Source organism: Festucalex cinctus, chromosome 4 (assembly GCF_051991245.1).
Source record: "Festucalex cinctus isolate MCC-2025b chromosome 4, RoL_Fcin_1.0, whole genome shotgun sequence".
Classification (NCBI taxonomy): Eukaryota; Metazoa; Chordata; class Actinopteri; order Syngnathiformes; family Syngnathidae; genus Festucalex; species Festucalex cinctus.
This window is the reverse complement of record NC_135414.1, coordinates 24,447,280-24,473,384: the sequence shown is the minus strand read 5'-3', so window position 1 is coordinate 24,473,384 and position 26,105 is coordinate 24,447,280. Positions and strand designations below refer to the sequence as shown.

The window sequence follows — 26,105 nt, the reverse complement described above, 5'->3', positions numbered from 1 at the left end:
TATACAAAGCCTGTAAAAATACATAGAAATATCTCGAGATTAAACAATTTTACTACTGTATAGGTCCTGCTAATACATAAAATAGACGTGATGTGGTACACTTGGAAGTATCATACACAGAGGTGTTATTACATTATGCTGTACACAGGGAAACATGTACATCAGCATCATTGGCAAAATAGTTTACATACATTTGTGGTATATATCTGTTTTCATGATTAAGGCTATGTAACACTGGCCAAAGAGGGTCTTCTCATATGAAACACTAAACTTGCTACATAAATCGCGTTACGTCTAAAGTGGTAAGAAGCAAAAAGCAAAAACCAACCCATGTTTTTCCTCAGGTAAAACCCACAGAATAATCGTTCTGCGCCGGCGGCTACATGAAACGTGATCATCCCAACATTTCATTCCGTTCAAGCAAATAAGAATATATACTATATTTCCTCATTTAGTGGCTGGGAGTGTTTATTTACTCAAATAGCTTCGAAGGCATTTATTAGGGCAAGGACTTTGGCTTGGAGAAATAAATAGATTGTCATTGTCAACTTGAAACTTCTGGAGTCATTTGGCTGGACTGAGAGAAAAGGGGCTGAATAATTTAGCATGTCCAACTTTTCAGTTTTTTGTATTTGTAAAAAAACAAAAAAACAAAACAAAAAAAAACAAAAAAAAAAAATTTTTTTTTATATTGGATAAATTACTTTCCACTTAATGAGGATGTCCCACTCGGTGGTGATTTAAAAAATAAATAAAATAAAATAAAATAATAATAATAATAATAAAATTGTATCTTTGTTTGAAGCCTTAAATGTGGCAAAAGGTCTCTCTACATATATAAATATATATAAAATACAAATATATTTATATATATATATTTAATTTATCCATTATAAATATTTTATGTTTTTTAAAAAACAACTAAAAACGTGTGACGGTCCTATTTAATAAATTTTTTGGGGTATGGTGTCTCTCAAGCGGAGGCCTTTGAGGAAATAATAATAACTCACTGAGTCCATTTATAGTAATTTCTGATCTAAATGAACTAAACTTGATTTCATTTATTTTATTTAATAAAGGCTCATGTAGTTATCAATAGTCTATTGGTTTTGATCATTGTTTTGATGATGACTTCAGAACAACTGAGGAAAAAAGGAAACGTTTCTTTTAAGGCAAAATTTGGTGACTGACCAAATCTTGGATTTACACTGCATGGTTGAAGTGACACAATTCCGATTTTTTTTTCCTTTTGCTCTCAAATGCGTTGAATCAGATATCTTCGGATCAGAATGTGATAAAAAAAACAAAAAACGATACTTATGGCATATCTGCCAATGCGAGTACAGCAAAAATACACATATTGGATATACGTACTATCCGGCCAATGCAAGCTTGATGTCATTGAAATCCACTAATTGTTGACGTACATGTACACAATCCGGTTTTATCAAACAACACAAACACAATAAAAATACCTGTTAAAATGTAAACTACAAGAAATGCATAGACAAATAAAATCTAAATATGCTACATTAGAGTAAATAATTGCCAAAGGCCATTGGGCCATTGGGAAAATGTGGACTTCACCCACTTTTAAATCAATGGGGTGTTGGGAAATCAGCCCAAGCCAACTAAACGCTAGGTAACGTTATATATTTGTATTATTTATGTACATTATTTATGTTTGTTACTCCCGAAGTATTAACGCTTGTGGTGTTATTTACTTACAATTTGGGTGCATGCGGTTTATTTCAGATGTTCCGTCAGCCAAAATACAGCCAAAGCTAATATTTGTCACTTAAAATTTACATAAAAATAGATGGTGAAAAAAAAAATCAGATAAACTGTAGGAATTTTTCACTTGGACCTGCAGTGTAAATCAAGCCAAGACATGTGAATTATCACACCTACTGTATATACTCGTTCATCTGAAATAAAAATCCAAGTGTACAGTATATAATAAAGACCATAAATATCACATAATTTCATATATGAATAAAACCTGTGGGCATCTACTTAGCCTCTATATTTGACATTAAGGAGAACATACTAGAAGGGCACGGCCTCAAATACAAATAATAGCGTATATGTACATGACAACAGAATATAGCGATCCTGTACACTTGATATGAAAGTAAAACGAGTTTCTTCACGATGATGCCTTGGGTTCGATTCTCAAGGACGTTTCGTAAAGACGCTCCTCGTCCAGCACGCAGCTGTTGTCCAGCAAGTATTTTGCCACCTGTGACAACAACAACAAATGTGGAATTGCACTATGTCTGCCTATAAATAACATAAAACCCACACACATCAAACTGGACTTTAACTTAATACTCGACTCTGCTGTCAGTGAGTAATTTCTGGAAAATATGTTGACTCTATTAGGGTTTTAAATGAGTTCAATTCCATGATTATGGTAGGCTTGCACATTCGGTGGTATACTGATAAAGTAGGATTTCCAACGAGTTTGTGTTTCAGAGTAGGGCGTCAAATTAAGGTTAGGGTTTCAAAGTTGAGTTAAGGTTTTCAAAATAGGTTTGAACGTTAAAGTAGTAACAATTTACCTCCAATGAATAGAAGAGAGGAAAAAAAAAATAATTACCTTCGGCTGATGATCAATCTTGTAGGCTGTCTGTTGGAACTGGCGAATTTCTCTGATGATGTGAGAAATCTGAGAACAAACAAGATTTGATGATAATCATTTTTCAATATTTCACAGACATTATTGTGGGTTTCTTTTGAGCACATAGATGGAAAACAGCAGAATAATTCCGTGAAGGCATCTATTACCATTCTCATCTTGGAAAAGTTGACCAGGTTGTCCTCAGTGTAGTTGGGTGTTCCTTCTTCGATGAATGCCAGGTCGGTCAGGTACATGCCCAGGTAGGGAACACAAGGCGGGTCGCAGCTGAGGACACAAACACGCAGTAGTGAACAATTAGCGATCAATCTAAAATATTCATTAACAAAACAAGTTTTCTCCGCAGCCAACAGGCTGACTCACTTCTTGAGCGCCTCCCTCAGGTTTTTGAAGCGACCTTCTGATGACACCAACTTTTGTAACTTGTCAATCACTGTTTTGGTCTAAGAAAATCAAACACAGATCTCAAAACACAAGGACAATTGGATTCCAAACTGAGAAAGGCGCGCCTTAAAAAAAAAGACAACAATACCGTACACTGAACATAATCAATTCAGTAACGCTTTTCCATCTTTACTATGTCCATCCATTTTACATTTCTTTAAATTTTAGAGTTTTGAATGAAACTAACATGGATGTTTTTGGAAACTGAAGGGAGGCTGGAGATACTGGTAATAACATGAACACACCAAACAAAAAAGCTAGAGTTGAGATTCACACTTCAAATGGTGACGTATAATGGTTAAGAACGTCCCGTGCTGAATTTGTATCTTCTTTCATGCTTGCACGTTTTCGAGAACTCCCGTGTTCCAAAAACATGCTTCTTGCTTTCATTAAAGACGATAAACCAGGGGTGTCAAACATACGGCCCGCGGGCCAGATCAGGCCTGCAAAGGGGTTTAATCCAGCCTGTGAGATGATTTTGTAAAGTTAGAAAAAAAATAAATAAAAAATTGTAATGTCGGACTAATTAATCAGTCGGCCACAATCAAAATACATAAAATTTGTAACTTCACAAGCAGTCCTCAGATGAGCAATGCAACTTGTACGGGGGAATCGTCTTGGATGTCATTATTTTACACACAACTTAAAGTTACGGTTTGTTTAATTATTATTATTATATTATTATTTTTAATCATAGACAGACAAACGTGTTAAATACGACACTAATTCAATTACTGGTAACACAAATAGATATGACAAGGATTAGCATCCTTATAACGTCATTAAACTGCGCCACGCAATGCATTCTGGGAACAATATATATGCAAAACAGGTAGCTTTAACACGTCCAGGACTGGTTATCGCCACGTTCCATTTGCATTTGTATTATTTTTTGGAACAATATGATTACGGTTGAGCTCCGTAATTTAGGGCTGGCATACAAATAGCGAAAATCTGTGTATAATTGACAGCAATTATTTTTAAGTCAGGCTATATAATATATAGGCCTATATATTATTTTACCGATGCGGCCCACTTCGTAATATATTTTCCTCCATGGGGCCCCTGAGCTAACATGAGTTTGACACCCCTGCAAACTGTCCACAGATGTGAATGTGAGTAGGAATGTTTATCCGTTTGTGTTTCCACAAACTTTATGACAACATCAAAACAATATTTTACATTAATATCACGACAGTTCATAGTTTAATGGTTAATTTAGTCACCCATTTTTTTTTCAGCAGATTTTCTGCTTCAACCCTGACACAATGTTCCCCACAAGATGGCGCCAAAGTAATACTTTTATTATTTTGTAATGTCCACAGCATACACGAATGAAGCCCAGTTATAATATATAATCATTTATATAGTATAGTATAGTATAGTATAGTATAGTATAGTATAGTATAGTATAGTATAGTATAGTACTCTACCTGCTTGGAGACCTTGAGCCAGGTCCTCTTAAGGCGGAAGATGGCGCTGCGGTTGAGCGAAGACGTGATCTCCAGTACGGCGTTGTAGTTGTGCAGGCAGCGACAAATGTCCGCCGCCGCCACCCACTTCTCGATGGCCGCCACCCGCATGTTGACGTCGTCCCACTGCAGGATTTCGGTGGCGATCCTGTCGCTGATCTGATTCGAACAAAGCACGTAAATCGCGGTCAGTCTTTTTCACGTATTCCGCCTGTGATTGCTCTGATGGACCCACGTCGTTGAAGTGCTTGGTGGTTTTCATGATGTACGGAGTTCTCTCGTTCTTGTCGTTCTTCATCCAGCCTTGACCGAAGAACTCCCTGGGGAAATATCAAATACAGTACTCAGTAAAACATGGATACAGGTACTATTAAAAACCACATTTCACGAAAACACAAAATCTTTTCTTGTAATATTGCAAATTTATTGTCCTTCATTCAAGACATTTGTCACATCGCTGCATCGTATTTTGTCAGAAAGTGTATCTTGTTGCACTCACTCATACGGGATGACCTTGAAGACCAAGTGATCGAGCAGAGTGAGCTGCTCGGCGATCTCCAGGGCAGAGTGGTTCTCAAACGGCTCGTTCCGGCACTCCTCCATCGCCTTAAACACACAAGCGCACAAACATTATATTAATGAAGCATGGGGGCAATGACACAGGGCAAGCAGGCTGGTTCTTTCCTCTCACCGTGTGAATGATTTCATCCAGGGTAACCTGGTTGTCTCCAGGGTCCTCCTGTGCTAGAGTCCTGCATGTTAAAGTGAGAAAAGTGGTTGAAACGTGTGTTCGACAACAGACAGCGTCCCCACTTTCTTTTTGTGATGATGATCAGTGGTGATTTCAATGGATACAGGTTGGTCCATTCTTTGTAGGAGATTGCAAACTTAAAATTAAGAAATTCACCTAATAATGTTAGCAGCAGCCTTTCTTTCCTGTGTCAGGAGTTCTGGGTCATGCATCACCTCCTCCAGAAAGCCAATGACCCTCATCTTCAGCTCTGAGTTCAGCTCAAAGTCCTGGAGAATATTTATTTATTTATTTATTTATTTATTTATTTATTTATTTATTTATTCATGCAAACGTGCGTGTACCTGGGAGTGTTTGGAAACCCAGTGCCGCAGTACATTCAGGACTCGGTTTGTAGCCGCTCTTCTGATAACAAACTCTTTGTCTCCATTTCTCTGGTCTGTTGGGAATCCTGGCAACAGGTTGAAGATACAGATGGACCTCAAAACATTTTAATATCATGGAAAACGTAATTTATTTTTAATTGTTCAACTCAAATAGGGAACTGGGCACATTGCATAAATTTCCACCATGTAGAGTGAAATATTTTATGCTTTTATTTATTTATTTGTATTTTTTTTTATATTATTTTGATTTTTAAATCTTACAGCTAATGAAAATCACAAATTATGAAGAAATTCTAACATTACATATGAAGGAATCAAAATAGTTTTAAATATAGACTTTAGGTAAGAAGCAGCTTTCTGAAAAGTATTTTCCTTTCAGTTTGGTGACAAGTTGACAACTCAGTGCTAGCCACTAGCTAGCTAGCTTGTGGGCTAACACGCTTGTTTCCAAAGACTGCCATCTGACCATGAAGGGCATTTCAGCAGACAATCTGACCTGTGGCGGCGAGGGACATGCGGCGGTACTTCTCCTTGGTTGGCGTGCCCTCGTTGGCGCCAGCTGTGGCTATGGCGAAGGCCGAGGCCGCCGAGAGGGCGCTACGGTTATTGTCCAGCTCCCGGCAAGATGACACCACCATGCTGTTGTTGAAGGAGAACAGTGTAAAATCTGTGGGCCAAGAGAAATTGAATGTTAATACTTCTTACATCCGATACAAGTGAATGTGTTTCTTTGGAGTTATGAGGCAGAAATTTTAACCACTAGGCTACCTGGATGTAAATGCCACCTCTAAAATGTAACAAAGCACAAAGTCAGCACATTAGTGAGCAAATGAGGACATGCTTATATCAAATGAATGGCTGTTGTGTCAAAACTATCATTGTGTCCATTTCTGGATTGTACATTACCAAATAACAGTGTTGCCCACCAGAGGGCGTAATCGAGCCAAGGCAGACCAAATCGTGAGTTTGTCCTACAAGCTTGTTTCAGTGATGGTGGTTGCCTGTGCCTCCCACTCACACTTCCTCCCTGCCTTTCTCCATCGAACCGGGGGCGGTATTAGAAGAACACGCACATGGTTGCTAAGGTACAAGGTTTCCTACCACCTACACTAGCACGGCACTGGCTTCCCTTGTATCCAACATTGTGGGAGGAGAACACACGAGGGATTAATTGTGCCTTACTGCCGACAGGGTGGATGCTCCTTCTCAGCGTGGTAGCAAGCAGGTCCGAGAAGCTGTGGGTGTTTATTTGTTTTTTGTTTTCTTTCTTTCCCTACAAGCCCTTATTTGGTTCTTGCCAGACTCGATCATTTCCACTTTAAAAAAAAAAAAGTTGCTCCATGTATACTGTTGCTGCCGTCATTTAACTGGCTCCTGAAATAGCTCATTCCCACTCTGTCATGACATACTGTTTAGGTTAGCACTTTTCTACTTTCAGTGATTCCTTACCTGACCTGAGAGATAATCAGGTGTGGCATGGGGAATTTTCAAACGTCAGTTAATTGGGTAAAAAAAAAAGTATTATGTTTTTTCCGTCATACCTCTATGTATTGTCAAAGACGTTTCGTGACAGGCAGAACAATAAAATGCTCTTCCACTAGATGGTATAAGTTACAATTAAGTCAAGTCATCTTTATTTATATAGCGCTTTTTGTCATCTGTGAAAATATATTACAATATTACATTACTTCTGACTTAACAAAACCTATTCACTAAATAAATCAAACTAAATCAGGGGCACTGCTATAATTATTGGCATCTACTAATTAGGGATAGACCGATTATCGGCCGGGCCGATTATCGGTGCCGATATTTGGCAGTTTGACAAATATCGGTATCGGCCTTTTGACCAATCTGAAAGCCAATAAAGCGGGTATTTTGAACACATTCTGACAATTTGTTCACCTTCTGCAAAAATCTTTTGAAACTTTTTATGAATCCTGATGAAAACCCCAAATTTGCTACATTTGCGTTCATTTTTTTGCACAGTGAAATACAGGAACTTTTCATTTATGGATCTATTTCAATTTCCACTTTATAAATAAGGATGCTGACACTGGGAATTCCCTACATGTTTTATTTTTAAGAATTAAAAAAAAAAAGTAAAAAAAAAAAAAAAAAAAAGAAATGTTGAAACTCCCTGCAATTTTTTTTAAATATAATTTTTAAACAAAGCTGCCAATATCGTTTAAAATTGAAAAGAAAAAGTACTTTTTAATTTTTACACTAATATTTTCTCTTCTACAGCAAATAAATATCGGCTTGAAATATCGGTTATCGTTCTCCTTGACTACTAATAATCGGTATCAGTATCGGCCTTGAAAAAGCCATATCGGTCTATCACTATACTTTATCCTACTTCAGCAGCCACTGAACAGTGCAGTCAAACTGTGCAAGTGGGTGGGACATGGGCAGAAACTGTTAGATTAGTATGAGAACAAATGTTATTGTAATTTTAAAATTGTACAAGAGTAAAAGTTCAGAGCTATAATATTACAAGAGAAATTCTAATTTTCTAAGTATAGTCCTAAATTATGATGTGTAACCATATAAAAAAAATAAATCATTTTATGAAAATAAAGTCAACAGATTTGGAAAAAAAATTGTCATAATAAGGAAAGAACAATGTCGGAAAAAGAGCGTAGGCCTACTCGTCTACGAAAATCACTTTTGTTATTGGATTACGTACCACAGTTTTTTGACTTGACGGTCTTGGGTGTCGACGGCGACTTGGGAGGAGACATCTCCGCTTCGGTCTCGTCACTCTGGCACGGTTCTTGGTCACATTCCTCTCTCACTGACAAATCTGGATAGTGATGAAAAGATTGTAACGTAATTAAATCATTCACTCCAAATGACGACCATAGACATCAAAGATCAATATTGACTGGGCAGTCTTACAAGATAAAATGAACATGGGAAAAAGGTTCAAACCTTGCTTGTTGAGGACAGGTTCATCGACCTTGCTCTCAGCCTTGGCTTCCCCCTCATCTGGGATCTTGCTAGCCATGGTGCTGGACACAAACAGCTTGTTGATGTCCAGGGCGGTCTTACCAAAAGGGGACATGGCGGTGTGCATGCCGGCATAGCCGTTTGGGGAGCAGCTGAGCGCGGCCAGGTCCAGCGCTTTCCCTCCCGTGATAATGGGAATGTTGAGCGAGAGCTTGCGGCGCCGGTTGGGCGACGACGTCTTGGTGATGGCGAGCGGCGGCGGGGACGAGAACTTGCGACTGGCGCGTGGCGATGTGGGCGGCTCGCCGTACAGAAGTTTGTTGTTCTGGCTGCTGGCGAAGAAGAGCTCCAAAGCACTGCAGGCAGGGAGATCTCATTTCATTCTTCTTCAAAGATAAAAATGTACACAGCCTGTGACTTGATTTGTCTTACGTATGATCAACATATAGCAGCTGATTACGTATACACAACTTTTGGAGTCCTACCTGTTTGTTATTACTGGTAAAACTAACTGTTTTGATGCTGTGTCTGCCAGGCATCGTCAAATATGTTTATGAGTAGTGTCTCAGGCTCACACCCAAGGTATTTGCACTTTATTTGGCTGTATTTTTCGATCACTTTTTAATTTTGTACTCTGTACATTGGCAAACATATCTTCCTACTCCTGAATTTGTCAAAACAGGCTTCTTATTTTTTTCCTTTTTTTTGATGACACAGCATAAAAAAAGATGTAAATAGAGGAAGTCAAAGTCAACCAAGGCTGATTGATTGATTGATTGATTGATTGATTGATGTCTTATAAGATAGATAAAAACAGGTACAACACTAACGTCAACCTGATTTAGAGAGCAAAATTTTGCTTTTTTTTTTACATTTTATTTTGCTCATGCTGGATATGTTATGAAGTGCTGATTATTTTTTATTTTGCTGCGTTACTAAAATAGGTCATGTATCTAGTAGACAATAAATAATGCATTTCTATTTTTATTTTTAGTCCTTAAGAGTCTGTACTGTTTACCTTTACAAATCAGGACGACTTTTACCAGAGCATTTTTCACACAAGTATCTTTAACTTCTACCTAAGTATAGAACGTGCATACATTTGCCCGCTCTTTATTAAATATTCGCTGTAGAGTAGGTAAAGTTTGTTTGTTGGTCAGAATTATAAGAAATGTTGGAAGTACAGTTCCATGGTTAACGTGAAAACATTATTTTTGAAAATCAAACAAACTGTGTATTGTTTGGGTTCTTCTTCCAAATAATCTTCTCTTCTTGTGCAACCTTACTAACAGCCAGGTAGGTAGGTGAAATAAAATAAAATAAAAAATAAAAAACTACAATTGAATATAAAATACATTTAAAATACGTAGCTAAATATAGTATATTCGTAATGGTGAATGGATGGTACACTTGGTGTGTGCCTTTTGTCTTTGCTGTATTATGGAACCCATACACGTGTGTTTTTCCTAGTTTAACTATAATTTTGGGGACCAACTTGATCTTGTGGGGACATTTTGGTGGTCCCCACAAGTTCAGACCTCTTTTTGAGGGTCATGACTTGGTTTTAGAGTTTAGGTTTGAAATGGGTTTTGGTTGGGGTTAGGATTAGCGTTAGGCAATGAGTTGTGATGGTTAAGGCTATGGTATGGGGCTAGGAAATGCATTATGTCAATGAGATGTCCCTACTACGATACAAAGACAAACATGGTATGTGTACGTGTACACAGAGGGAGCACATTAACATCAAGCCCATTTTGGGCAAGCTCATTTTCTTTTTTATGGGAGCGACATTGTTTAAGACAGCATCCGCCTTGCACTAAGAGAGCCACCCCCTCTGAAGGCCTATAAATAGCCCAGTCAAGTGACAGCGTTGCAAGGCACGGGCGCTGCCAACAGCAACCAGCCCGGGGGAGGCCCACTGAGACACGGGAGAGAGAGCGAGAGAGAGAGTGAAGCAAGGTGGGAGAAGTAGGTTGGAGTCAGTGACATAGCGGATATGGATTCCTCCACAGCGAAGGCTGCTGTGGGGACGCTACCGCCACTCCTACAATGTGTGCTGCGTCTGCTCGCATCATTTGCTAAGAAAGTCGAAGAGGTGTTATGAGACATAAAGAGGATAAAACAGGAAGTGTATGGATGGAAGGTGCAGACCAAAAAGGAGGAAGAGGGGTGATGGAGTACAAAACACCACCATCAACATTTAATACTGCTGCAGATGAGAGGAGGGGGCGAGGGAGGATGAGGAGAGGGTGGGGTCCTGCAGCAAAGTAAAGGGTTGTCATGGCGACAGCGCAGCGGAGAGAGGGATGGTCAGACTTGTGGAAAGAGGAATAAAAAGCAGGAGAGAGCTGAGGGTGAAGGAAAGGTGGGTGGGCTTCGGTGGAGCGTGACGTCCTCACCTGGACGTCCTCGGGCTGGACAGTAGAAAGAAAACATTTTTCTTTTTTTTTCTTTTTTTTATTGCAGGGGGGAAGTACGTATATAAAGTTCTCAAAGTTGACAGCAGAGGGTCCTTGTGGTTGACACATTTGCCTCACAGTTTCTAGGTTCTGGGTTCCAAATTTAGCTCCCGCCTTCCAGTGTGGCGATCAAGGTTATTTTAGTTAACTAAAACTAACGAATGGAGTTTTTATGTTCTCCCCGTGCGTTCTCCGGGTATTCCGGTATCCTCCCACATTGGCGCTCCGAATTGTCCCTAGGTGTGCTTGTGAGTGTGGATGGTTGTTTGTCTCTGTGTGCCCTGCGATTGGCTGGCAACCAGTCCAGGGTGTACCCCGCCAAAGCCAGCTGGGATAGGCTCCAGCACCCCAGTTCAGAAAATGGATGGATGGATGGATGGATGGATGGAAAAACTAACAAAAAATGAAAACAAAAATTCAAAAAACAATTTCTTTAACGAAATAAAATAAAAACGAAAACTAACTGAAACTACAGTTAAGTTTTGTGCGCAATATGTTGAGTTTCTCAACATATTGACTCGGTTCACAAGCATATTACGTGCCTCTTCATCTAACCATTAGCGTGGAATTTAAACATATAAGGGCCAAAACATGCCTTGTGAAAATCAAACTGCTCTAAAAAAAACAAAAAACAACAACAACTAGCCACCAGAGGGTGCTAGAGCAGAGCAGCACAAATGGAAATCAACCTGACCTTTTTAACAGATGTGCTGCTTTTATTATCGTGAAATGACGACAACGATATATTATGCGCAGTTTTAATATCGCAATATTTGTTTGTTACATATTGCACACAAGTAATAATTAAGCATTTTTGAAATAACTAAAATTAAAGGAATACCTGCCTCATTGAGACATTTTCAGCAGTAAAAAGTAAATATATTGTTTATAATTATTTTTCATATACAATTAGTAGCTTTAAAAAGTAATTTTTCTACTTGCTGTCGGCTGATAATGACATCACCTGTGCTCAGGAAGTAGGTAACGACCAATCATGACTCAGTTTACTGACCAAACCCAGAAAACAGGTGAGCCATGATTGGCCGTTACCTACTTCCTGAGCACAGGTGATGTCATTATCAGTTGACAGCAAGTAGAAAAATTACTTTTTAAAAGTATTAATTGTACGTGAAAAATAATGACGTTATCAAATTCATTCTGGACAAAATATTAACTTTTTACTGCTGAAAATTGTTCAATGGGGCAAGTATCCCTTTAATAAACAGAACCACCCTGAAAAATAATTAAAACTAACTACATAAAAAATAAAATAAAAAAAAAATAAAAAATTCTGAAATGTTCATTGGCATGATTGTGAGGGTAATAATAAATAAAGACAATGCTCACCGTGCAGGGATGGCACTGATGGGCTTCTTGTAGATGGTGATGAGCTTGTCCAGCACGACGTCTGCGCTGGTGAAAACGCGGTAGGAGTGAAGAAAGGTGTTGAGGAAGTCGATGGAGAGGAAGCGCAGGTCGGTCAGCCTCTCCAGCAAGCGCTCCACGCTGGCGTAGCGGATCTGCAGCACCTTGCAGGAGTTCATCATCTTGCTGAAGCGGATGTCGACATCGTCGCAGTACAAGCTGCTGTCGGATCTACGGGACAGTACAGAATGAGGTCAGCTTTCCAGGACGTTTTAGGTGATTCACCGAGACGGCCCCTTTTCAATCCTCTGAGGTTCTAAAAAAATATATGATTCAACAATGGAACATATGTGGGTTCAATGTTATTCGAGCTTTGTAGGCTATAAGACAGGGATGTCCAAACTTTTTCATTTGAGGGCCACATACAGAAAATCAGAAGGACGCAATGTTATGAAGAGAAATTGTGTTTAGTCCTAAAAATTGTACAAATAATTTATTTGTGCTTTTGCATATTTAGAAAAATGCTGCAGTATATAAACCAATTTATTTGTAATATGGCAGTAGGGTTATTATAGTTTTGGAGTTTTTCATTTTAGTTAGTTTGTATTAGTTTTCAGGGTGGTTCTGTTAGTTTTTATTAGTTTAGTTCTTTAAAAAAAATGCTTAGTTTTAGTTTAGTTTGTTAGTTTCAGTATTAGTTTTAGTTTAGTAAAAAAAAAAAAAGGGCTTACTTGTGTGCGATATTTACAAAAAAAAAAAAAGCATGGGAACGAGGTCATCTTTTGGTGCTTTTCTATTGGCTGCTGCGAGATGACGTCACTTCTGTGTGACATACTTTCAAACGTCATTATTCCGGTTTATATCCAAATAAATCTACTAAAAATCCTATTTCAAATCATCCACAAATGCTCATGCTTTCAATTAATTACCAAAGACTAAAATGAAGTACATGTTTGCTACAATTTTAGTTTGTTTTAGTTAGTTTTGTAAACATAAAATGTAGTTTGTTAGTTTTTTTGTTTTTTTTGTTTTTTAAAAAAACATTTTTGTTTTTATTTTATTTCGGAAACAATATTGTTTTTAAAATTTTTGTTTTAGTTTTTTTTTTTAATTGGTTTTAGTTAAGTAAAATAACCTTTAATGGCACCTGTTTTTCGATACCCTCCCTTCTTACTTTGACCATCTCCAAACATTTTTGTTTTGTTTATTTTATTTGAACTGAGTCAAATGCCATTTTTAGCATATGTCGCGGGCCACTGAAAAATGGACGTCGGGTCGCAAATGGCCCCCGGGCCGTAGTTTGGACACCCCTGCTATAAGACTTCCTCTGAGGTTTTATTGAGGATTGCTGAGAGAGGCGGATCAAATTCCCTCCAGCGTTTTAGGGATGTCTGTGATCGTTTCGCTTATCTGCGGTTGTGTGTGTCAAATGTATGGAGTGACTCTCACTTAATCATCTGTGGCACGGAGACTTTACTGTTTTCTTCGAAAGCATTCATCATCAGACCATTGCAGCGGATGTTGTCGATGCACTAAGAGACAAAAGAGAACAGATGGAGGCGCAAGAGAGTTAGCGGTTTCTCGATGTTGGAATTGAAGTACAGGCCGCTGTGGCTTCTTCACTACACTACAAGTGTTTTGTAGCCAACAATTTAACATGTAAAAAAATGCACTTTCCAATCTTGCGGTGGCATTTCTTGGTCTTTACCTGGCTGATATCGCTCGTCCATGCCGACTTCTCTTGTCGCGATGAAGCCACCAGGATGACAGTGTACGGTTGCCCATCTTTCGGTTCCACTATCACTTTAAAGTCCAGGTGCTCACTGTCCTGGCCACTCCGCTCCCCTTTGGCTGTAGCGTACAAATTGGATAAACTGTTCAGTCATCTTTATGCATTATTTGATGTCACTAGAATAGGCAATTAAAATACTTGGCATGACAAAATAGATCATCTAAAACATGGTGAAAATATAAAGGATTGTATATAAGTATACGTGAAAAATCCTTACAATTATACGTATGTTTTATTTCCCTCATAATTGGTTTATTAAGATGGATTTTTCCTTTCTTATTCATTTATATTGTCATCGTTAAATAATTGGTTAATTGACTTGTTGCAAATAATAAATTTAAAACATTAATAAAATTAAACATTTTAAATATATAATTTCTATTTATTTTAGTAATTTTTTTTTCTTAATTATAATTATAAATGATAGCATTAAAAGTGCATGAAAGAGTAGCAGAGAAGGCTGGGAAAGTGCACTGGACTCTTTGGGGATTACTTTGAAGGGGAAAACTTGTAGTTTGGATTTGAAATACTGTACATCATTTGTGACACCAGTCCTGAAACTTGTTTTGATACACTTCGTACAGTATAGCCAAGTAGCTAACTACCTGGGTCTGCTATAACTTACACTCATCATCAGTGCCCTCTGGTTCCTCCATCAGTGTGCAATCAATGAGGGATACCACACCATTCTGCAACGCAAGATGCATATTAAGAAGATAAGATAGAGAACCCGTAAACCTCCAACATTCTCCATGACTGAGACATAAAGGTGGATGCACTGCAAATAGTTAATAAATCATCCATACATCATGCAAAGTAATCTATTTTACTGTGCAGAGCGCTCATTTACAATGTAGTAAATCTCCACACTGTTATACAAGAGTTTGTCGTGCTCCGGTGCTGCTGTTTTTGTAATTAACAGATCTCAAATGGGTTCAGAACTAACTATTTAACGTCTGTATGTGAACAGTAGGGTCTCTGAACTGAGATGTTTACAGTGGCTGCATGATAAAAGAGAGGCTTTTATTTGCCTTAATTGGTTGACTCAACCAGCATCAACTAATTGGGGGCAAACACTATGTGAAGTATCATGAAAAGATACAAATAATAATAATAATAATAATAATACATTACTGTGTTTGACAGATTCCTCTCTCATTACAACTTTGTTGTTGTTGTTGTTGTTGTTTTTAAATACAAGTGTACAAATGTTCCTCTGCGTGATGCTTTTGCTTAACCTTGGTGACATGCAGTTTCCCCCCTGAGCCTCGAGTGCAGATGATGAGATGTTTGGAAAAGAGGAAGCATTGCCTCTCGCCTTCCTTCTTCAGAGACAAAGAACCCATTCTGCCCCTGGTGATCTTACCCTTCTCGCTCATGGGCACCTGGATAAGAGAACCTGTGGAAGGCCAATATTGTCAAACACACGCACATATAGAAAAGGGCAACAACACAAATAACTAGTAAAAAAAAAAAACTCAACAATGAAATACACTTTACGATCAAAGAGTGCACAATCTTAAGAATTGAAAAAGCCATCAATGAGTTTCTGTTTGCAAAAGTGGTGTCATGACTGTGTTTTGTCTGTATTCTGTTTGGGGCAATCGTTATGTTTGGATCATGACTGTGCTTTGTTTGGGTTCTGATTCAATCAGCATGTAACAGCAACTAGTTTCAACTGGTAAGAAGCTATGTGAAGTCAGAAGCTATGTGATGTCAGGAATCTTTAATCTCTTTATCGGTTCAACAGGCAATCAGATAATTCCATGCCACTCCTGTTACCCACGTCACAGCCAATCTGATAGATTCACTGTCTATATAAACCTGAGAGAGAAGTGTGTGTTTTCGTCGGATTATTCCTCTGTTTCCCTGTGCACCTCCACAGCCCCAGTTAGCTTAGCATCTCTTGATTCTTGATAACATTTTCGTTGTTTCTGGTTTCGTCAAGTTAGTTCCACGCCTCTCGATGTTATGCGAATAAAGAGTTAAAGTCTTATTTGTGTCTGCGTTTTTTAGGATCCAATTCCAGAGCCTAACAAGTGGTCAATGTACCACAAACCGACTTTTGCAAACAAACCACCAGGATTTTTGCTACCGGTAACTCACAAGGGAAGGAAATGTTCTATTTTTTCCTGATATGTACCTGGTAGAAAAAAAATCAGTGTGGATGGATAGATAAATAAATAATGTCAGTGAGTGGCGATAAAACCCCCCCCAAAAAACTACCTTGTCTGACAAAGGTCTGGCTGGTGTCCAGCAGTACTTCACAGCCCTCCACAATCATTCGCTCAATAGCCAGATTTTTCCGAATGTTCTCTGTCTCGCTCACCTCGTCGTGCATTATTCTGAAAGAATAAACCAGATCATGATCAAAAAGACGTTCTGGAAGCAAAACTCAAGGGCTAAATATGGTCTTTTTCCATTTAATTATATTCCATAGTTATCTCATCAGATTTTGGTTGGGCGAAATCACTTGAAATTATGTTGAATGTATGGAACTGAATGTTGAATTGAACCAGCCAAGGACATTACTGAGCGTCAAAGTTATGGAAAGTTGTGCTACTTTGACACAGATCTCCTCATAACTCGCTTTTGCAAACATGATTCTGACACTAACAATATAGGGAAACAATATCAGTTTTCGATGGTCACATTATAGAATGTCCCTCTGCCTCTGTCTGAATGATTGACTGGCGATGTGCAGATGTACCTCGAAAGCTCCTCGAGTTTGGACTTGGCGTAGTCCAAGCTATTTCTCTCCACATGCTCATGAGGAGTGTGAGCCAGTAATTCATGGAGGGTCAGGATATAACGAGGGATCTGGCACAGAGAAATACAGACTAATTAAAAACTTCTAGAAGTCACAAGACCGTTCAATATGTGCTCTCTGTACTAAAGTATTACTTGGCTAGGTTCCACACTTATATTTCATGAAACCATTCTGGTCTATATAATCTCATTATATGATCACAGAAAAATACTCTTGCCCTTAAATACTATGTGCTGTTTAGCAACTGTTGCCACCTCACAAGAAGTTGAAACTCATTAGCAAGCTTTGAGAACCACAGGCTAGCAAACACAAACGGCCTAATAGATACAATACATTAAGGTCCATAACTATGCATCACAGATGTGATGATGATGATAAAAGTGAAGTAGTGTGGATGCCACCCTGCCGCAAGAGCCGTAATTAACAATTACAATTTCTACACTTGAACTCCATTTTTCAGTTTATAGGAAACCTGAAAGGGGGAATGTCCAAATTTATGCTAGCACTTTAAACAGCTATGAAAAAATATAAATAAATCTCTGCACTACTGAAGCAATAACAACTGAAAAAGAAAGTCCATACTGCAGTGCAGACATATGCGGCGATCCTGTTGTGCATACCTGAAACATGGGGTAAGTTAGGAAGGTCTCCAGTGTTCTTTCCTCACAGTCGGGCTTGGTCTCGTACTGCTTTAGCAGCTTATCAAAGTCCCGGTTCTGCTTGCAGTGGGCCAAGATCTGCAGGCTGTACTGGTGATTCCGCACAAACTCTTGGTAGATGTTTAACATGGGCAGCAAAATGTCAAAGAGGTCCGCTATTCAGGGAGACAGAAGCATACTTTGTGTATTTCCTGGGCCAGTTTTTCAGTTCTTGATGCAGAAATTAATTACCAGTACTAAGTTTTAGACATATTATTTGAAAACTTGACCTGGAAGTTGGATATATATTTTACAGAATATCAATTGCAAATTCCAAATCACACTGTACAAGTTGATTGCCTTCTATGTTAATCAAATCAACGCTAATGATGGAAGCGCTGACACTTTAAGTTCAGGTTGTTACTGTTTCACTGGTATTGACAATTGCAGAATGGGGAATAGTTTGGGATTGGGAAATATAGTCAGAGCTGGGCAAAACTTTGTAAAATTATATGGACTTCAAGGACCGTCTGTACTGATCCAGATCGATGGACGTAAACCTGCTTCAGTCGGAGATCAGTTGTGTATTTTTTCAAGGCTTAGCGTCATAAAGCACTTGCGAATAACGCGGAAGCACTTGCCAAAAGATGGGCATCCGTCAATGTAACGATGGTTTTGCCCAGCTCTGAATATAGTCAAACATCTCCTTCAGCGGTGTGAGATCAATGTCAGGGTTCACCACATTTCTCTGACCGTTGTTGGGCTAGAGCATCCAAAATTCTGGCGCCGACCAGGCCTGAAATCGGCTATCATTCAAATGTGAGTGGTCTGATTGTGAACTGGGTTTGAAACCGAATTAATCTGCAGTTTTAGGTGCCTCAAACATCTTGGGTCAACAATCGTCTGAAATCAAGAAGAAGAAGAAGAAGAAGAAGAAGAAGAAGAAGAAGAAGAAGGAGGAGGAGGAGGAGGACTGGATGATCCAGGTAGAAGAAGGATTTTTTGGGGGGGATTTTTTTTTTGCTGTAAGACATACAAACTTGGCAAGAATCAAACATTTTTCAATACAGATTTGGAGGATGCCTGGATGATCCAGGTAGTAGTAATAGTAGTAGTAGTAGTAGTAGTAGTAGAAGTAGTAGAAGAAGAAGAAGAAGAAGAAGAAGAAGAAGAAGAAGAAGAAGAAGAAGAAGAAGAAGAAAGACTGGATGACCCAGGTAGAAGAAGGAGGAGGAGGAGGAAGATGAGGAGGACTGGATGACCCAGGTAGTAGTAGAAGAAGAAGAAGAAGAAGAAGAAGAAGAAGAAGAAGAAGAAGAAGAAGAAGAAGGAGGAGGAGGAGGAGGAGGAGGAGGAGGAGCAGGACAGAATGACGCCGGTAGAAGAAGAAGAAGAAGAAGAAAAAGAAGAAGAAGAAGAAGAAGAAGAAGGAGGAGGAGGAGGAGGAGGAGCAGGACAGAATGACGCCGGTAGAAGAAGAAGAAGAAGAAGAAGAAGAAGAAGAAGAAGAAGAAGAAGAAGAAGAGTGAATGACTGGATGACTCAGGAAGCTAAGCGTCACAGACAGAAAAACAACAAGATGCCCAGTCAGACTGCCAGCTCCAAGTTGGCAATGAACTGCGTGACTCTTGTACACCCATCTAGAGTTTTAAGAGCTTGATTAAAGTCTCAGTCAAAAATTTGGCTAAAAAAGGGGAGGCGGATTGGACGCCTGCCTGTGGTAACAGAAAAGCGCAGTGGACATTTCTTACGATTTGTGGACTTGCATAACTCGGGACAGATTTACTGAACAAAGAGTGTCGGGGCCAGATGGCTTGCACATCATAAATGTTTTATCTCAACATTATTCAAGTGGTCCTTTATAAAAACAAGCAAGTAGAAGACTGACTTAGCACAAGAATTACAGCACACCTTTCTCTGTGCATACTGTGTGATGTTGTTCACCAGCAGTTCACACCATATGGGTTGTTATCTCTTGTATGAACACATGACGTGACTTAATTTAACAGGACTAGGGGTTTGTTGCCATTTCTCTTACCCAGCACCAGTGTGGGCCAACTCGCTATCCTGGCTTTCAACCCCTGGTAGAAGATCTGGTGGAGGAACATGATGGTCTCGCTGACAAAACAAATAATAAAAGCTGTTATGTGCGTTTCATATTGAAAAAGACTGGTGGAGGCCATGGTTGTGGTTCGGATCCTCATCCTGGAGAAGCCTCACTACCTGTTGAGGAAGATGCTGCTGACGTCATCGTGTGTGATGGGCGGCTTCTTGGAGCTCGCAGCCATGCGTAGTGGCCGCAGGAAGTTGTTGACCAGGATGTGCAGCTGTTGGACGTATTCGGCCTCGGCCTCCAGCATGCTGAATACAACCTGATTCCTCTTCCGCATGCTCTCCGCGTGGGGTGAACGAATGTAGTCCTGGATGATGGTTTTCCACTTCCTGCGGCAAATCCAACCTCGCAAGAAACTCTGGACCTGCGAGTCAACAGTCGTCCATTACATTTGTTTTGTTTAGAAGTTGTGAGATCCCATTTGGAAATGGAGACCAGTTTGCTGAACAGCTCTGACAATGAAATTTTCACTTGAGATGTGCAAGGAGCTCTCAAAGAGAGCAGCTGCTCCACTGGGTGCAGGCTGAAGAGCTCTTGAGTTGACGATGAGAAATTGTCTTTTTTTTTTTCCTCATTCCTTTCATTATCGTTAATAACTCACTGCATCCTCAAATCTGTCAACACAGCAGGTTCTCCCACCTTTTTTATCTTCTGGATCTCAGTGTCGTCATCACTTGGAGGTACCTCCGGATTGGACTGGATCTTCTCGTTGTCCTTCAGCAGTGAAGCAATCTAACGTTCAACACAAAAAGGGAATTGTTTTTTTAAAAAAATGGTATCATCCATTTGTGTATTACAAACAAATGCATTTTCCCCTAGAATTCCTCAGATGATTGACAGGTTTTTGGACAGTTAAATACGGAAATTTGAAGTTCATGTACTGATAACCATTCAAATTGGCATTTTGAATCCCTCGTACACATCTTTAAGTGTTGACTCACAGAAATGTGCTTTACATCCTTTCAATATTTATTGTCTTGACACTTCCCTCATTCCTTTCTCCGTCTCCTGTGCGGACATTCTGGACAAAAACATACTTGAGTGTTTCTTGCTAGATAGCACAAAGAAGGTTACCTCTGATTTTAGCCGCTCTATCTCGATTTCCCCGTCCTCTATCTGTTGCCGAAGTTGCTTGGCAACCGTTTTCTCCGTCTCCACTATTTGTAGTAGGTGCAGATACTTCTGCATGAGGGTCTCATGCTCTGTAGCGAGGTTCCTGTAACTACAGAGACACACACATAGACACGTTAAGAACTTTGTTGCATGTTTCACGGAGCTTTAATAATAATAGTTCTAACGTATAATCTTAGAGTTTATAGTGCCTTTCACGAGACACAAGGATGCTTTACATACACAACAGACGATCATAACAAAGGACATCATCCCGTCCTCTATGTATCACTGTGGGCTGGGCTTTAGTTCTCATTTGTATAATGTAAGAAGCAAAAAGGCAGTGCTGACGATGAGTGTTACTTACCTGGCCTGCGTAATGGCGGCGACCCACTCGTCACAGTCTTTGACGTCTTCTGTGCGCAGCTCCAAAGCTTTCTGGTTGTCATGATTAAACGTGACTGTAAAGTAATACTAGAAAACACAAACAGAAAGAGACACCAGGAGATGACGTTTTCAAAATGCATTCCTCTCACTGCATTAACATAAACGGGAAAAGCGCCAGCATTAACTATGTGGCGTGTTCTCACCAAAATTGTACAAAAGGTTAAGCGGTGTATTACACTCATAACTTCTCCCGGCTGCATCTCAGTAGCATTGTACAGGATGTGTTCATCGGCTTCCTCAGCGCATCTCTCATGAGATTCTATGAACTATGTCAGGGCTTAAATGTTTGTCACGTTGTAAAAATCAATGTGTTCTATACAAGATCTGGAAGTTTCAGCAATAGTTTCTTCTAGTTCAAGGAGAATGAAGCGTCGTGGGATCCCACAGTGACACTTCTTCCAGTGGTGGGTAGCATCATATTCCATGTACTTAAGTGACTTTTTTTGTTTAAAAAAAAAACAGAAAAAAAAAAAAAAAACTTTACTCTGCTACATTGAGCTACATACTTGTTAGCTACATACGCTTGCTACTTTTTTTTTATTTTATTTTTTTATGAGACTAATGCAGAGCAGGCAGTACCACTAACAGTGCTCATGCAAAGCACACAGCCCATATTACTATTGCTCATACTTAACGTGGCTTATTATTACACTTCAATTGTTTTTATTATATTTATTTTCAGCAAGACTTATCCACATATATATATAGGCCTATTTATTATTATTTTTTATTTTATTTAGAAGTTTTGTATTTATATTGTGATTTATTCTAAACAAAATGCTGAATAAAATGTATTGAGAATGTGTAATAGAGACTATTTCAATGTAAACCTCGTTTCATGAAACCAGTTATTGGCTGATGTAATAATAATAATAATTATATTATTATTAGCAGAAATCATTGAGGGATTGTGCAAATAAATGTTACCCTTTTCTGAAATAAGCCCACCCAAAAGCAGATTATTAATCACTCAGTAAACTACTGTTGTTTGTGACATTATGTAACTTTGCTTTGCATATTTTTTGTCCTTTTTTTTTGTGTGTGACCCACTTTTGCATTAGCACAATTGTCAGTCACCATCCGCCGCCCGTCATATTTGTCTCATTTGTCTCGTCTCTAAGTGCACGATATCGACTCATATTCTCTCGTTTTATTGGCCCATTCAAATGCAAATTTTTATTCCGATGCAAATAGAGGTTGCCATGGTAACAGTGGTCTTAAACGTAGCTTGCCTTCTAAATGGGGAATAACAAAGTGGTACACAACAAATACTACAATGAGAAAGGAAAGATAAATGAGGAAGGATGGAGGGGAAAGATGCTTTTAGTTGTTCTTTTTCTTTCTTTTTTTTCTAGTGAATGCAACTATAAAAAGCACTGGAGGCCTGCAAGGTGGCAGTTGGCTTGGCATCGATTCGCTGCGTTGTCCCTTTCCCTGTCACACACTGATAAGATCCACTCGCACGGCCCTTCCTCCCGCATCTTTCGAACACGCCAACCACACAAACATGCATGTTGTGGTATGCACGTTTAATGCCTCACATGACCTCCACAGCCCGCTCATTACCGGGAGGATCTTTGTCAAAATCTGCATGCGCTCAGACACCTGGTCTATTGGTTCCTCTCCTTGTCCTCATTTCACCTCAAGACGCATCAGCATGAGCTACGAAAGCAATGAGACATGAGACAAGCACACAAAATCCAGCAGATGGCGCTGTTTTGCTCTTTTTCATTTTCAGAATGATTGTAGCCTACAGTGTTCCTCTGCCCATTTGATTTATTTATTTATTTATTTTAAAGAGCCTCTATTCGCTGAAAACTTGTCTATTTGCTGTTTTGGACTCATTCTGAAAGCACACACCACAAAATGGTGCCATAGCCATGTCTAATTGAAATGTACGATAGGCTTACAGATACCTTTCGTAGTACCAAGAATGACCTGTGAGAGGCAGCATAGTGCCTCAGGGCATCCAGACTGACAGAAAATACAAAGTGGACAAAAATGTACTTTGTTAATTGTTGTTGTAGTAGGCTAATTGAAGTAGAAATAGCTGACCATTTGATGATTTGTTTAATATTTCTGATAATCTAAAGCAAAGCAATGCCGAAGAAACAACATGGTGTCCATAAACCATGTGACATGGATTTAACCAATGAGGAGGAGTGCGGTAATTTCAAAGAGTGTGCAGACTTTTACTTTGTGATACATTTTACTAGCAAAGCAAAACTGTGCGCGAGTTGACATCTGTGCGCTACTACGCCTGCTAATGAAGCACTGTTAAATTCTAGTTGAAATGTTCTCACCCAAGTGGTATAGTGTCAAATACCAGTAGTGACAAATCATTATCAAGGGTTGGTTACAGAAAGTCGTTACTAATGGGCTCTTTGCACAACTCCACTACTTCCTGAACTGAATACCACTCCTTCATTTCCGGTCCTTCATGAGTGGACAATCTGATTAATACGGATGTGTCAGACCTCAGTAACCACTACGACAATGGCCACCTGATTAATCAGATTGTCCACTCAGGAAAGACAGGAAATAAAGGAAGTAGTCGAGTTGTGCAAAGAGCCCCTCCTACGTCACCGAATCTGACTCAAGCAGTCGTAACCAGACCGAATGAAAACAAAAATTCCGGTGTCTGACTTTTATTGTTGTAACACCCCATTGCTCTTCCGGTTTCACCTTGCATGATGCCGACAACATAACGGTCGAAAGTTTGGCTTCATTTTTCACCGAAGAAGGATGACTTCTAGAGTACAACATGCAACAGGTGTCGTCAAACTTTTACATGCAAGGGAGGTAACACCTCAAATTTAATGAAATACTTGGCGACTCTTGGAGTCCGTATAAAAGCTGAGCAGTGCACGGTGTTTGACAAATTACGCGCCGGAAGTCGGACTCGGATAAATAAAACAAAGCCCAACTCGCAGCACTGCCACGGCACTGAAATGGCAATTTAACCCTGCAAATAAAAGGGTTTTGTTTTTGACACAATATGTGCAGTTTTATTTTTTTTCAGGTACCGATTTGAGAACCGTTTAAGCACCTGAACCATTTGAAAAGTATCGAGAAGGCACCGGTGTCGCATAAAACCAAACGATACCATCATTATCTCATGTAAAAAAATAAAAAATAATAAAAAATAATGCGCACATATACACATGCGCACACGCACACTTACCAAACAGCCTCTTCACACCAGTAAGACACATGACACGAGACATGTGGTGAAACAGAAGACAGCGTGATGCTAATTGAAGCCTTTCAAATGCATTTAATCACTGTTGAAATAAATGAGTGGGGCAGCTTGTATGAGCAGCTGTCACCTTACATGTCATCAAGTCATAACACCCAATCAATAGTCCTGCAATGCTGAGGGAAACGAAACGCATACTAAATAGACATAAAAAAAAAGATGATTGGGATTAAAAAAATGACAAGCTTATGGAGACTATTGGCTTCTACAAGCTGTGCTGCGGAAGATTGCAGCTGGCAGGGCAGCTTTCACACAGGCCGACTGATGTCATCACTTTGTTTTAAGACCCCCTCATCACCGTCTTCAACACTCCTCCAACCTCCTAAAGCTTTTGCTTGCAACGGAATCTCCCTGACAAGTGATTTGCGTTCAATTTAGTGGTGAATATGACAAGTATTTTTCTCATTGTTGCACTGCGAGCTATAGATTCATGCCGCCACGAAGCGGGCAGACGCGGTTGCCAAGGTAGGATGCTATTAATATCAAGACAAGGAGTTCAATCAATAGGCTACGTCAAAACTGCAGGGGGAAGGGGCAGCCCGCCTCCGCCAGATGGCACACTACAAAAAGTTTGGACGCAAGTTTTTGTTCTCCCTCATTAGCTTTTCTTCAGCAAGAAAGCTGGACGAGCACGAAGTTCATTCTGTCAATTCATGCACGAATCGCAAAGCAGCAGCACCCCCCCCCCCCCCCAACCGCATCCTACCAACCTGCTTCTCCAGACATTCCTTAGCGGAAGGGGGCGTCTTGGGTGAGGGCGCCCTGTCGCACGCGCATCCCTCCAGCAGGTAGAGACCGGAGGGGCGCGAGCTGGAGTCGTTCTCGAAATAGAATAACATGTTCTGCAGCAGGCAGAACCACTTGGGGTGCCATTTGGTGTTGTCCGAGCTCTTCTTGCTCAGGCACCCTCGCCTGGTGCCGTCCTTCCTGGCCAGCAGCGCCAGATAGGTGACATGGCCATCGTTGAGCCTCATGCCCTTCTGCATGTTGCAGCCCCCCCGGGAGGACGCGCACTGCCGCTTCTTACATCTTTCTCCGCTTCCTCCTCCTCCTCCTCAGCACTCACGAGACACACACTCACTTGACGGGCACTTGCGAGAGGGCCCCTTCTCTTGAGGGAGAAGCCCCCCTCCTCTTAAAAAAAAAAAAAGAAGAAGAAAAAAAAGACGCACACTCAAAAGAACCCCACGCGCGTTCAAGGCTGAGATGAAACCAGAGCATCCACGCGAGAGAACCCCTCATTGTGAGGGAAGAAGTGCGTGCGCGCGCACTTGCGTCGACGCATACGCGCAAGGAAGCGCAGTCACGTGACTTGCCCCCCCCCCCCAGAGCGGCATAGCTTTCAGCACGTTGGACAGATGCTCCAACTCGCCGTCACACATACACACACACATCTTTTGCACTGAAATATCGATCATTAATTTGCATTGATTTAATGCACTCCAAAAGGCACACTAGGCCACCATGCGCAATCGAATGAGATACACAACAAGAACTGTATCATAA

At 39.9% G+C, this 26,105-nt stretch overlaps 1 protein-coding gene across 2 annotated transcripts; it reads right to left on the bottom strand.

The window, feature by feature from the left end:
* Nucleotides 1-652: 652 nt before the first annotated feature.
* On the bottom strand, nucleotides 653-25,876 carry LOC144017868 (ras-specific guanine nucleotide-releasing factor 1-like). Of its 2 annotated transcripts, XM_077519828.1 has the most exons (27): nucleotides 25,310-25,876; nucleotides 21,261-21,367; nucleotides 20,858-21,005; nucleotides 20,423-20,515; nucleotides 19,894-20,147; nucleotides 19,709-19,788; nucleotides 17,653-17,846; nucleotides 16,973-17,082; nucleotides 16,489-16,607; nucleotides 15,501-15,661; nucleotides 14,888-14,951; nucleotides 14,179-14,321; nucleotides 13,920-14,002; nucleotides 12,453-12,701; nucleotides 8,629-9,002; nucleotides 8,384-8,500; nucleotides 6,191-6,361; nucleotides 5,653-5,759; nucleotides 5,465-5,577; nucleotides 5,249-5,309; nucleotides 5,057-5,163; nucleotides 4,793-4,877; nucleotides 4,519-4,716; nucleotides 3,005-3,084; nucleotides 2,791-2,908; nucleotides 2,603-2,671; nucleotides 653-2,242 (listed from the first exon to the last, which is right to left on the bottom strand). In XM_077519828.1, the coding sequence occupies exons 1-27, from the start codon at nucleotides 25,583-25,585 to the stop codon at nucleotides 2,150-2,152; spliced, it is 3,774 nt and encodes a 1,257-aa protein (XP_077375954.1). In that variant the 5' UTR covers nucleotides 25,586-25,876; the 3' UTR covers nucleotides 653-2,149. The 2 variants fall into 2 exon arrangements, with proteins under 2 accessions (XP_077375954.1, XP_077375955.1); XM_077519829.1 differs by lacking the exons at nucleotides 20,858-21,005; nucleotides 21,261-21,367; nucleotides 25,310-25,876 and adding an exon at nucleotides 20,725-20,852.
* Nucleotides 25,877-26,105: the final 229 nt, after the last annotated feature.

Coding starts and splice junctions, on each gene's coding strand:
- LOC144017868 (XM_077519828.1), bottom strand. CDS start 25,585: ATGCAGAAGGGCATGAGGCTCAACGATGGCCATGTCACCTATCTGGCG. Junction 17,847..19,708: donor TTGGCCCACACTGGTGCTGG/GTAAGAGAAATG, acceptor CTCCCTGAATAG/CGGACCTCTTTGACATTTTG. Junction 2,909..3,004: donor CTGAGGGAGGCGCTCAAGAA/GTGAGTCAGCCT, acceptor TTGTGTCCTCAG/CTGCGACCCGCCTTGTGTTC.